We start from the raw sequence: 13,086 nt of genomic DNA on the forward strand, positions 1-13,086 counted from the left end.
CATGTGCCAAGTTACCTAGTGTATGCCGAGTGACTCTTCATGTGTCGAATTAACTAGTGTATGCCAAGTGACTCTTCATGTGCCGAGTTATCCTGTTGATGTTGAGCGTCAGTATTCTCGACGTGATTTATGCATTTTCTTGTGCAAGCCGACTTGCGGGATTTATTTCAATCGCGACATTTATGATAAGATCTTGTCTTTGCATGTGTCTAGACCGTTGTTGGGTTGGTTTTTCTATTTTGTAACGATCTAGAATGTTTTGTAAGCCGTTTTGGCAAGAGATCTTTTTTTGGGTCGGCCTTCCTATTATGTACTAATCTAGAATGTTCTATAGGCCGTTTTAGCAAGTACAAATGGAGTCTTTAGGCTTAGAATTAGGCAAGTTTTTCAGAGATCAGTAGAGATCAGCAAAGATCAGCAGAGGCAATAGAGATTGGAAGATCCGAGGAAGTTCAGAGCAGAACGCGAAAGTCTAAGAGATGATTTAAGAGTAGAATTGGAGAGTGCAAATTGGAAGCTGGATCTTAGATCTTAAATATATATGTTTTGTACCTGGCCATAACCCAGAAGGCCTTTACAGCTGGGCATGTATGCTGGAAATTTGATGGATCAACAGAAGATTATTGTTCTCTCTCTCTTCCTCTGGTGCTGATATCTCTCCGTGTCTGTTTGTTGTTGTTGCTATTGTTGTTGTTGCTGTTGCTGTTGCATTTAGTTCCTTCTCTGCTTCATTATTAGTATCAAAGCTTGGGAAAAGCTCCTGAAGCAATTGGATTTTATGTCATAATCAGAGTCTGAAGCCGAGATGTCAAACATGGTCACCAATGCTGAATTGGCAAAGAAGATGCAAGAACACGAGAAAACCAGTAAGTGGTTATTGGATGAATTTGAGAAGTTGAAGGGCCAGATGGAGAAAAGAATAAAGGTTCCCTCAGAGCAAGAGGAAGAAGGGGAAGAAGAAAATGCCCCTGAGCAAGAGGTGGTTAACTTGCCTACAGATCAAAGATACTTCATAGAAGCCCTTGAAAGAGTTGGCAAGAAGGACGCCAAAAGTGGTCTACCCATCTTTTCAGGAAAGATGGATGCTGATGTTGTTCTGGATCGGATAGAAGCCTTGAACAACCACTTTGAATGTGAAAATGTAGCAGAAAAAGATAAGGTAAAGATTGCCAAGTGAAAGTTGAAGGGAGCAGCCCTCACTTGGTGGAATTTCACCCAAGGAGAAAGGGTCAAAGAAGGTAAGAATATGATAAATTCATGGGGTAGGATGAGTGCCAAGGTAAGGGAAGCTTACCTACCTAAGGATTATGAAATCCAACTACATAGAAGGAGACAAAGTTTAAGACAAAAGGAGCTAGATGTCACAGCCTATACTGAAGAATTCCAAAAATTGAGCCTAAGGGAAAAACAGAGTGAATGTGAGTGTGTAAAAGTTGCTAGATACCTCAATGGATTGAGGTTGAACATTCAAGAAGAGCTTAATCTGTTGTGTCCTGATACAATTCAGAAATGTTATCAATTAGCATTGAAGGTGAAAGCCAAATTGAAGAGAAGACTAGAACAAAATAACATAGGAAGAGGAAGAAATCAAAGGGGAAGAGGAAACTTCCAAGGAAGAGGACAAATCCATGATGATCATAAGGAGCTAAAGTAAGAACCCAATCAAAATGAAGGAAATTTCAAAGGTAATTTCAAAGGTAGAAGAGGCAATTCAAGAGGTAGGTTTGGTGGTAAAAGGTAAAGTCCGATAACTTGCTTCAATTGCAATAAGGAGGGACATTATGCATCTAGGTGTCCGGATAAAGCTGGTTCAAGTTCACAAGGTGAATGAAGAACACATTTGGTACAAGATAATGAATACCAAGAGAAGGAGATGGCTGATATAGATAGTGTACCTGAAAGAGGAGAAAATTTGATGATGAGGAGAACACTTTTGAAGGTGCCTACTACCATGGAGCCACCACAAAGGAAGACCATCTTTAGGACTACTTGCAAATCAGGAGGTAAGGTATGTAAGGTCATTATTGACTCGGAACCTACTAAAAATTTAGTTTCTCTTGAGATGGTTTAGAAGTTAAAACTTAGGAGAGTACCTCACCCTTTTCCCTATAAGGTTTCATGGCTAACAAAGGGTCAACAAACTCTTGTAAATGAGCGAGCATGGGTTGATTTTCAGATTGGAAAGTATAAGGACAGAATTTTGTTTGATATAGTTGACATGGATGCATGCCACCTATTGTGTGGTAGACCTTGGCAATATGATTTGCAGGCACAACACGATAGAAAACTTAATGTATACACCATCAAGAAGGATGGAAAGGTGATTAGATTGATTTCATTTGCTGATCATGAAGAAGTGGAAGAGAACAAAGAGAGGGGAACCAAAGTTATGATGGTTGATAAGGAGGAGGTCTTACAAGACATGAAGGATGAACGTAAGCCTTGTTTTCTTTTGATACCTAAACCACAAACACAAGGATCAATTGAAAATGACAAGAAGAAGGCTAAAACAAAGAAGGCAATTCCTAGTGAAGTGACAGCACTTTTGGATAAGTATGAAGGTTTGATTTCAGAAGGTATGCCAGTGTCTTTATCACCTATAAGAGACATTAGTCATTGTATTGATTTCATTCCTGGAGCTACTTTACCAAATAAGGCTGCATACAAGATGACACCTCAACAAAATGAGGAGATTGCTAGACAAGTAAAGGAGTTGCTATATTTTGGTTTAATTGCAAAAAGTTTAAGTCCATGCATTGTACCTGCTGTTTTGGCATCCAAGAAGGAGGGAACATGGAGGTTGTGCACTGATTTAAGAGCCATTAATAAGATTACAATCAGATATAGGTTTCCAATGCCAAGAATTGAAGACTTGCTTGATTGCTTGGGAGGTGCAAAGTATTTCTCCAAGATTGACTTAAAGAGTGGGTACCATCAAATAAGGATAAGGGCTGGAGATGAATGGAAGACAGCATTCAAAACCAATGATGGATTGTATGAGTGGAAGCTAATGCCATTTGGACTCTCTAATGCTCCTAGTACCTTCATGAGACTTATGAATGAAGTGCTCAAAGACTTCAAAGATGAGTTCATCGTAGTATATTTGGATGACATATTAATTTTCAGCAAGACAAAGGAAGAACACCTACAGAAAATTGACATGGTTTTGAGAAGACTTCACAACGAGAAATTGGTGATAAACTTGGAAAAGTGCTTGTTCCTGCAAGAGGAGCTGACATATCTTGGTTTTGTGATCTCCCAAGGTAGCTTGAAGATAGATAAAGATAAGGTAAGTGCTATACTGTCTTGGCCACCTCCTAAAACAATTGGAGATGTTAGGAGTTTTCATGGTCTTGCTACATTTTACAGGAAATTCATAAGAAATTTCAGTCATATATGTGCTCCTCTGTTAGAAACTATTAAAGGTGGAAGTATAAGTTTGCACGGAGTCAATCAGCAAATGAAGCTTTTGAATTGCTTAAGAAAAAAGTTAGTGAGCAGCCAATTCTTTCTTTACCTGATTTTAACAAAGCTTTCCAAGTAGAATGTGATGCTAGCAAGGTTGCTATAGGGGCTGTTCTTAGTCAAAAAGGAAAACCAGTGGCTTTCCCAAGTGAAAAGCTAAATGAAGCCAAGAAGAAATACTCTTCATATGACTTAGAAATGTATGCTTTGGTTCAAGCCATCAAAAGGTGGAGTAATTACTTGTTGCCAAAAAAGTTTGTTGTGTATACGGATAATCAAGCACTCAGTTTTCTAAATAGCCAAGACAAGCTAAGTCATAGGCATATGAAATGTGTGGAGTATTTGCAAGCTTATACCTTCACCATCAAGCATAAGAAGGGTATAGCAAACAAGGTTGCTGATGCTCTTAGTAGAAGGAACATGACTGTCTCCCAAACTCAGCTAGAAAGTGTGGGAATTGAAGCACTGAAGGCATGTAAGTAGCAAATCCAGATTTTGGTGAAATCTACAAGGTATGTATGGAGTTTGGTGATAGGTACCATGCTGATTTTTCTGATTTTTTGATACAAGACAGACTTCTTTCCAAAGGAGGGCAACTATGTGTCCCTAGGTGCTCTATGAGGTCAAATATTATAAAAGAGAAGCATAGTGGGATAATAGGTGGACACTTTGGTTTGGATAAAACCTTAGAATTGGTTAGGAGGCATTACTATTGGCCTAAACTTCAAACTGATGTTAGAAACTTTGTGGAAACATGTATGATTTGTCAAAGAGCCAAAGGGAGGACTACAAATGCAAGGCTCTATCAACCTTTGCCAATACCATCCAGGCCATGGGAAAGCATGACAATGGATTTTGTAATAGGGCTGCCAAGAACACAAAAAGGGCATGATAGTGTGTTTGTTGTAGTGGATAGGTTCAGCAAGATGGCTCACTTCTTACCATGTAAATCAACTAATGATGCTTCCCATATAGCAGATCTCTTTTTCAAAGAAGTCATAAGGATTCACGGCCTACCTCTCAACATAGTTTCAAACAAGGATGTGAAGTTTGTGGGACACTTTTGGCGAACTTTAAAGGAGAAAACTTGGAACCAATTTATCATTCTCATCAGCCTATCACCCTCAAACTGATGGGCAAACAGAGGTAGTTAATAGAACATTCGAAAATTTGTTGAGATCACTCACAAGGCAACATGGAGAAAAGTGGATGCAATCATACCCCAAGCTGAATTTGCATATAATGACTCCATCAATAGGAGTACAGGAAAGTCACCATTTCAAGTGGTGTATGGAATTCATCCTCGAGGGATCTTGGAGTTAAGAGATATGAGTTCACATCAACAAGTTAGTGTACAAGGCGAGGAGTTTGCTACAGCCATAAAAGAGATCCATGATGAAGTCAAAGCACAACTCCAACAAACCTCTGACAAGTATAAGAAGCATGCAGATCAGAAAAGGAGACACTTAGAATTTGAAGTTGGAGACTTAGTGTGGGCTAATCTCAAGAAGGAGAGGTTACCAAAACTTAAACATACCAAGCTCATGTTGAGAAAACTAGGTACTTGCCAAATAGTGAAGAAGTTTGGAACCAATGTTTATGAGATTCAATTGCCACCTAAGATTGGAATCTCCCCCATCTTCAACATAGTAGACCTCACACCATTCAAAGCAGCCAATGAAGGAGTTGATACAGGGCAGATTGCTGATGTAGAAGACATTAAAGATCTACCATTGAAGGAGGCGCCAAAGCTAGAGAAGATACTTGACACCAAAGTAGTGAAGAAGACAAGAGGAAAGGAGTACAAGCAATACTTGGTAAAACTCAAAGGCTATTCTGATGTAGATGTTGTGTGGATGACAGAGGACAATATAAACAAGAAGGGTACACCCTACAAGAGCTCATCTCAAGTGGGCTTGAGATAAATTTGCCCGGGGTGTATGGTGCAAGAGCACCCACATAAAGGTTTTTTTTTTTTTTTAAATTTTAATTTCATTTCCACATATACATATGTCCATCATGCATTAGGTTGTTGCCGAGTTGCAGCAATTGCCAAGTACTAGTAATTTTGCAGTTTAAGCCAAGTTCAAGTTATCCCACATCATGTTAACACTCGGGTTCGCATGTTATCCCATCTCGCTCTGCAGTGTGTGCCGAGCTCTACTTCATGTGCCAAGTTACCTAGTGTATGCCGAGTGACTCTTCATGTGCCAAGTTACCTAGTGTATGCTGAGTGACTCTTCATGTGCCGAGTTATCCTATTCATGCCGAACGTCAGTATTTTGGAAGTGATTTCTGCATTTTTTGGTGCAAGCCGACTTGCAGGATTTATTTCGATCGCGACATTTATGATAAGATCTTGTCTTGGGATGTGTCCAGACCGTTGTTCGGTTGGTTTTTCTATTTTATAACGATCTAGAATGTTCCGTAAGCCGTTCTAGCGAGAGACCTTTTTTTCCATCAGCCTTCCAGTTATGTACTAATCTAGAATGTTCTGTAGGTCATTTTAGCAAGTATAAATAGAGTCTTTGGGCTTAGAGTTAGGCAAGTTTTTCAAAGATCAGTAGAGATCAGCAGAGATTAGTAGAGGCAGTAGAGATTGGAAGATCTAAGGAAGTTCAGAGCAAAACGCAAAACTCTGAGAGATGATTTAAGAGTAGAACTAGAGAGTGCGAATTGGAAGTTGGATCTTAGATCTTATATATATATATATATATATATATATATTGTACCTGGCCGTAACCTAGAAGGCCTTACAGCTGGGCATGTATGCTGGAAATTTGATGAATCAATAGAAGATTATTGTTCTCTCTCTCCCTCTGGAGTTGATATCTCTCTCTCTGTGTTTGTTGTTGTTGCTGTTGCATTTAGTTCCTTCTCTGCATCATAGTTTTTCCTAGTTTCAACAATGAATTCAAAGAAAGATCTAATTCAATTGTAGTCTTAAGAGACTTGAAGCTAGAATGAAATCATTTTCAATGAAAGGATCAAAAGGACTCCAATTCTTTCTATTTGATTCCGATAAAAACCAACAATCTTGTGCTACTGATCCGGCCAAGCAACCCAAAATATGATAGATTAATGTGAACTCTTTCGCAAATGTTTTGGCAATTGAAGGTTCTAAATACCATTGATGCAAATAGTTTTCCCTTCGACCCTCGAAATCTAGACTAAGCCTTAGAGAATTTTTTTAATACATTAGTTTATTATGTATAATGGCTTTTCCTATCTTATAAGGAATTCCTTGAAAAAATTCACTATACTTCAGATTATAATTTCAAGGACCCCAATTTGATCTATACAGAGCTACTCCAATTATATCATTGTCTATAGCTGAAGTATTTTGGCTCATGCTAATTAGAAATATTTCATCAGCAAGTTTTGCTAGATCTTGCATAGTAAAGCCTTTGGTAGTTAATCCAAATTCATCATAGCAGTTCCATTCTTTTTTCAAGCAGAGCCCTTTGCTCTGTAAAAGCAAAAGAAATTCTATTCGATACATTTATTAATACTAATAAGTTCCCTGCCCCATATGGAGAAAAAGAATTTCCTTTGCTTTTACATAACAAAGGGTTCTACTTGAAAAAAGAATGGAACTGCTATGATGAATTTGGATTAACTACCAAAGGCTTTACTATGCAAGATCTAGCAAAACTTGCTAATGAAATATTTCTAATAAAAGAAGTATAAATACTAAGAGTATTTCATGCATCAATGTTGATATCTGACTGTACAACTGAAATTGTTGTTGATCTATGGTAAAACCCTTGATCCCATTCTCTAAAAGCACTTTGAATCCTCAAACTAATTTTTTGCAACTCTGTGAAGCTCTAATCTCAAAACCTGCAAGTATATGAATGATTGAAGGTAAAGCATTTCATTGTACTTAATGTTATAATAAGAATTTCCCCTCCAAAATCTCCAACCCTAATTTTTTCAATTAGAAATCCTAATCAAAGAAAAAGTAATAAACGTTCTATTTTATTCAAAAAATGAAAGAAAATTTTAAATAAGTAATAAAAATCAATTAATGCAAAGTCCTTCATTATAGTAATTCCAAAATTTCATATTGATATTATTCTTATTCAAATTCAAACATTAAGTCTGTAATTTATACAAATATAGTGTATGCTTTCATTTATGATAGAGAGTAAGTTTTATTTTATTTATGTAATATCCCCTTCAAAGGAATAGTCGGAGGTGAACACAGTTTATTTTATTCTATTCTCATTGGTTAAAGTTTTGGCAACAAGGGAAAAATTAAGATAAATATTTTAAGTGGTCCAATAAAGTAATATTTAACAGATATTATTTTAACTAATTTATTAAAGCAACTAAGGTGGAAATTAAAGAAAAATATTAGCAAGTCACTTTATTATTTGGCTTGATTGAAAAAGTTAAGAGCGAGAAGTTGAAAAGTCATTCAAGAAATTTCCTTGGGTGATTATAAAATTACATCTTGGAGCTCATTTCTACCCTAGGATGAAAACCCTATGCACAATCAGTTTCAAGCGAGACTATCTACCCTAGCTAGTAATACTGGAGTCAATCAGGCTTCATATTTAGAATTCAATATCTTGGAGTTAGATATTTGTGTGACTCTTTTGTGAAAAGGTCATATCTATGAAGATTAATGCTGGGTGAATAGGTTGGGAACTTTCTTGAGGCAAGTTTAAAGAATTACATACTTAAGCTGGGAGTGAGTACACCCTAAGCATGGGAACAGCTGTTTTACTTGGATATTATTTCATTAAATCTGCAGGGTGTAAGCTTTAAATCATTGGACTAAGCAACTGAGTATGATCAGACTGGAGCATTTAAAGGGGGTTAAATCACTTGAAAGTGATCACACAAGCTGGACATGAACATTTATAAGAATGGTGATCACTTCAATCTTGGTTGAGCATGGTCATATTTCTAGGGAGCCTTTTGAAGTTACAAAAGAATCAACTTTGCAAGGTCACTTAACTTCAGCTTGGACATGGGAGCTGCCTAGGCATAAAGATTGATGAATATTCAAGGCAAACTAAATTATTGTGAAGAAACAAGGCATGGAGGATAAATTCCTGTGAGAAATGCTTAGGTCCACCAACCAAGCACAATCCAGGGCACTAAACAAGGCAATCTCCAAAGCAGTCATAACCATTTTTCTTGTTCTCAAAAAAACATTTAACCCAAATAATTCTGCATAGCAGAATTGGACCTGAAGTCTACAACCACCATGAACATCAGTAGATCCAAGCAAAGATTCCCGTAAATTTAAAGGAGCACATGAGCACAAGACACTAACCAGTAACAACTATTACAGATTGATTGCAGAACTTGGCACAGTTCTGGGTTCAGGTCCATGACAATTTCAACTTTCTATCACTTTTCTTAGTTCAGCCGCTAATGCAAGTTAAGAGATCACTACCACAATCATATGAGTCACAGCCATTACATCCAGGTTGAGGGTGTCCGTTTCACATTTCCAGATTCTTGAACCTTCTTCCGAAGTTTTCTTCAATTCCTTCAACATTTTGCCTTTATCAACCGTCAAATCGGAGATACACTCTCTTACCCTGTGCCATTTTCTTCTCCTAACTCAAAGCACTTGGTTAAAGCTCGTTAATTATTCATATTGATAAATGTAATAAACTGTAATTAATGCAGACACTTACACAATCACACAATATGTAAGCAAAACAGTTTCTTCTGTTTTAAAGGTGGCTAAAATTTTACTCCACAATAAATAAATTTAAACACATCACTTTATAATTCAAAACATACTTAAGAAGTTAAGAGCCCTTGTCTCAACAATTTGATCTTTGCTACAAGTCAACAATGTTTTGGCAAGAGTGGAAGAAAATAAAAGAAGCATAACAGAGTTGACAGAGAACGCAAATGATATTGCTACTATGAATAGTGTTCTGATTGTAATAGCATATCTTGCCACTGTTTTTAAATCAGAGGAGCAAAGAAACACATAAAACTAAATAAAGTGCACAATGACATTAGTTGCATAAATTTGCTCCTATTGAGACTTTTCTTAGGACCTTTGTACCATCTTGATGGGTTGCATATATTCTTGTTTAGGTAAATTAAATGTGGCTACAGTAACCATAATAGAGTTACTAGCTATCAGGTTTGAAGTTTTAAAATTCTCAATAAAATATAATAAGTATGATTTATAAAGTAAAACTAATATTTAGTAGGTGCAAATTTGTTTATCAGGAAACGTTTTCAGCTATTGAAACAATAGAGTATTCTCCTCAAAAAAAATCATTTTCACAGAAATTGAAATACATTTTATAGGCTCAGATTTGAGTTAGAAAACTGCGTGCTCTAGATTATAAAAAACTGTAAAACAGTATTATTGGCAAAATAAAAAGTCCTCCAAAATAACTGTTAACCAGATACAAGAATTCCCTGCAACCCTTACCATAATATTGCTTATGGTCAAGCATAAAGTTAAGTAAATTGAAATCTATTGGTTAGAATACCCAAAGCAATCTTACCTCATCGAATTTAGTGGCAAATAAGTTCAAGGATGTCAGAATTCCACCATTCGGACCTAGATTGAACTCCTTCATAACTTCCTTGTACTTAACAGTGTCCCGGATATCAATATTAGCACCAAAAGGTAGTGTCATTACTGCAGGGTCCAGGTTCATAACATATCCTCGGATTCCGGACATCTTTGTGTGTGCAACCAGGCGATGCAACAGAGTCGTTTTACCACTTCCTGCCAGTATCAACAATTCGATTAAAAAATAACTTTAAATACCAAGAAATGGGTACAGATATAGGGAACATCAGATTTCTTGGAATCCTGGGTCTGGTTCTTTATGGTAAAATCCACATATAAATATTGAAAAAATATAATGAGAACTTACCATAACAGCAATGTTAAGTGTGTAATCAGAAAAGATTAAAAACAAAAAAAATCTGCAGAGCACTACATAATACAAAATATCTAGGTTCCAGACTTTATAAATGATGACTTAGCTTAAATTTGTATTATTATCGCCAACAAACCCCAAATTCAATTTGGAGCCACCTCTTAATTTAGATAAACGTGAGAATGATAACCACGCAGTTCCAAGTGATGTTTGATATTTTATTTGTAGTGTTTATCCTCTTGGTGTTCCATTTCCTATTTGCCATTTTGTTTATTGTTCTTACAGTTTGCAAGCCTCAGATATTTTCAGGAAGTGTGTTTTTCTATTTTTATTCAAATAATGAGTGTAAGCCTTCTCGATAGAGCACCTTGAGCCAGAGAAAAGATCTGTGAGGTACAAGCATCTAGCAGAAAAAACATATGCTGACATAACAGGAAAGCCTATGCCAGAACAAAGTGCAGCTCATTTGTAATGGAATGCTGAAGAGCAAGAACAATTACCATGTCCCTACTGCTTGTTCTAGAAGGGCAATACAACAGTTTACATAATCAAGTTACAACAGAAATAGCATCTAAAAAGCAAACTGAAGAATACTTAGTACTGTGGAAAATGTTAAATACAAGGCATCTGAATTTCAAAACTTGTCTGTGTGTCAGTGTGTTACACAAATTGAGAAGATGATACTATTTAACCTTGCAAATGTGCAATGCAGCAGGCTTAGGTTACATATAAAGCAGATTCAACTGTAGGAGGTGCTCTCATGGTCTGAACGTGCCTAAAAATTTTGAGGGCCGCATTACAATAAGGAAATGTTTGTAGCAAGAACACTGAAATTCTCAACAATTGAGAGACTCGTCTAAGGCAGGAAAATGTTCATAAGGAATAAGGGTACAAATTTGGTATGATGGAGATGTCAACAAACACTTTTCGTCCATATCCATTTAAACCATTACAATAACCTCAAAGCAAAGATATCAGCTATATAGAAATTGTATCCCTCGTGGAAAAGTGCAAAATTTGAACTTTGAAAATCACATTTGAAATCTTCCAAAAATAAGATATAGATAAGTTTCATTATTCTTTGTGATGTTACTTTGGATAAGGTACAATTGAGCTGTGTATTTATTGTATTTCTACAAATGGAGTGTGAACATGGTGCACAAAAATAAAAAAATGCTTCAGTGAAGATGTCCATGATCTCTTCCACTGTATCCATTTATACAGCTATTAAAAAGCCTGGAAAGCAAATAAAGAAGCTGTATAGTAATTTTATGTTTAGCACACAAGTGAAAAATTTTAATATTGAAGATCACATTTGAATTCTTCAAATTAAGATATGGATGAGTTGCATTCTTCTTTGGGATGTTCTTGTGGATAAGGTACAGATGAGGTGTGTATTTGTTGTTGCTTTTCTGTAAGTAGACCATTCACCTATGAACTCACTCCTAATAACCAAAAACACTCAATTGATCCTTTCCAAAAAAAGTTGCAGGTGTCAGATCCTTTAGGAACAGGTGAAATGGGGAAGAGCATAGTTCAAAAACTTGGCAGACACAGCAAATACTTTGTAAAACTTGGCAGATTCATTTTTTCAACATTTTTCCAAATCCCAACAAGTCCATCTTGTATCTGTCAAGTACTCACAGCTACTTATGGCAGTCTGCAACAGGAATTTGCAGAGACCTGTCTGCAAGTTCAGGTGTGAGATTCTTGGGTTCGAAACAGACATGTGAGTACTCTGCAACTATGGAAAAGACTAATAGAACCTTGCGAATTGTACCCTAGGTGACAAGGTTCAAATTTAGCAACAATAATTTTTGGAAAGGATAAGCTAAGATAATGATATTAATGTCCAACAAGAGACCAACAAAGGGTCCAAGGGACTCAAAGATAACAACAAGATGGTAAAAAAACCCAGCAAGAGCACTAAATGGTGTCCGAAAAAAGAGTGGACAAGAAAGCAAAGAAAGGGAACAACAACAAACAAGAGAAGGACTACATATCCTTTCTTGGTAAAAAGAAATCCAGCACCGAAGGGTAAGGCCCAAGGCGATCAGGAGTCTGGGCCCGTCTCTAAGTAATACTAGAGATAGGGTGATGTTGTCTAGTGAATACACGACGAGGTCTAACAGATCTAGTGTGTCCGCAAACAGGTGTAACAAGCAGCTCCTTCATGCCCCTCAAGGTGGACATGGGCGGGAAAAAGGCGATGATGAGCTGATCCGAGGCATGGCTCTAAGGAAACATGAGCTGTGAAGTGTGGGCATGGAGTTGTGAAGCCTCCCGAAGATATAGCGTTAAACACCACTGGTCTAAATAACTAAAAAAGGCCGAAAGGGATCTGTAATCTCTGAATAAACACTGGAACCTGACTCTGACCTCAAAGTATATGGGGCACCAAAAGATGAAATGAATCTTAACTTCTGTGTCACATAAAGTGCAAAGGCAGAAAATCATGTTGTCTTTGGTCAAATGGTGATCCGCCTAGCACCGAAGCCGGTGGGAACCAACTCTAAAAGACCCCATAGAAATGCGGAGGGTGTGACTCCAGTGTCAGCTCAAGTAGACGGGACAAACTCAATAATCCTGTCTTGGGTCTCCAAAAAGTACTCGGAATAGAAGGCCATCCACGGGCACAAACCCGCAGGAAGATTAATCCAACTCGTGGTGATGTACTGTCTATATATGTCAAATCTGACGTGCCCATTCAACTCCTTCTGATGGGCAAAAGCATCCAGTG

At 37.1% G+C, this 13,086-nt stretch overlaps 1 protein-coding gene across 1 annotated transcript in view; it reads right to left on the minus strand.

The window, feature by feature from the left end:
- Positions 1 to 13,086, minus strand: part of LOC149568287 (GPN-loop GTPase QQT2-like) — a 114,771-nt gene that overhangs the window by 56,580 nt on the left and 45,105 nt on the right. Inside the window, exon 3 of the mRNA XM_089821267.1 lies at positions 9,963 to 10,189. Within this exon, the coding sequence (XP_089677393.1) occupies positions 9,963 to 10,189 (227 nt within the window). The remainder of the gene's footprint in view (positions 1 to 9,962; positions 10,190 to 13,086) is intronic.

Source organism: Cupressus sempervirens, chromosome 3, assembly GCF_028749045.1.
Source record: "Cupressus sempervirens isolate cs-2001-9-10 chromosome 3, ASM2874904v1, whole genome shotgun sequence".
Taxonomy (NCBI): Eukaryota; Viridiplantae; Streptophyta; class Pinopsida; order Cupressales; family Cupressaceae; genus Cupressus; species Cupressus sempervirens.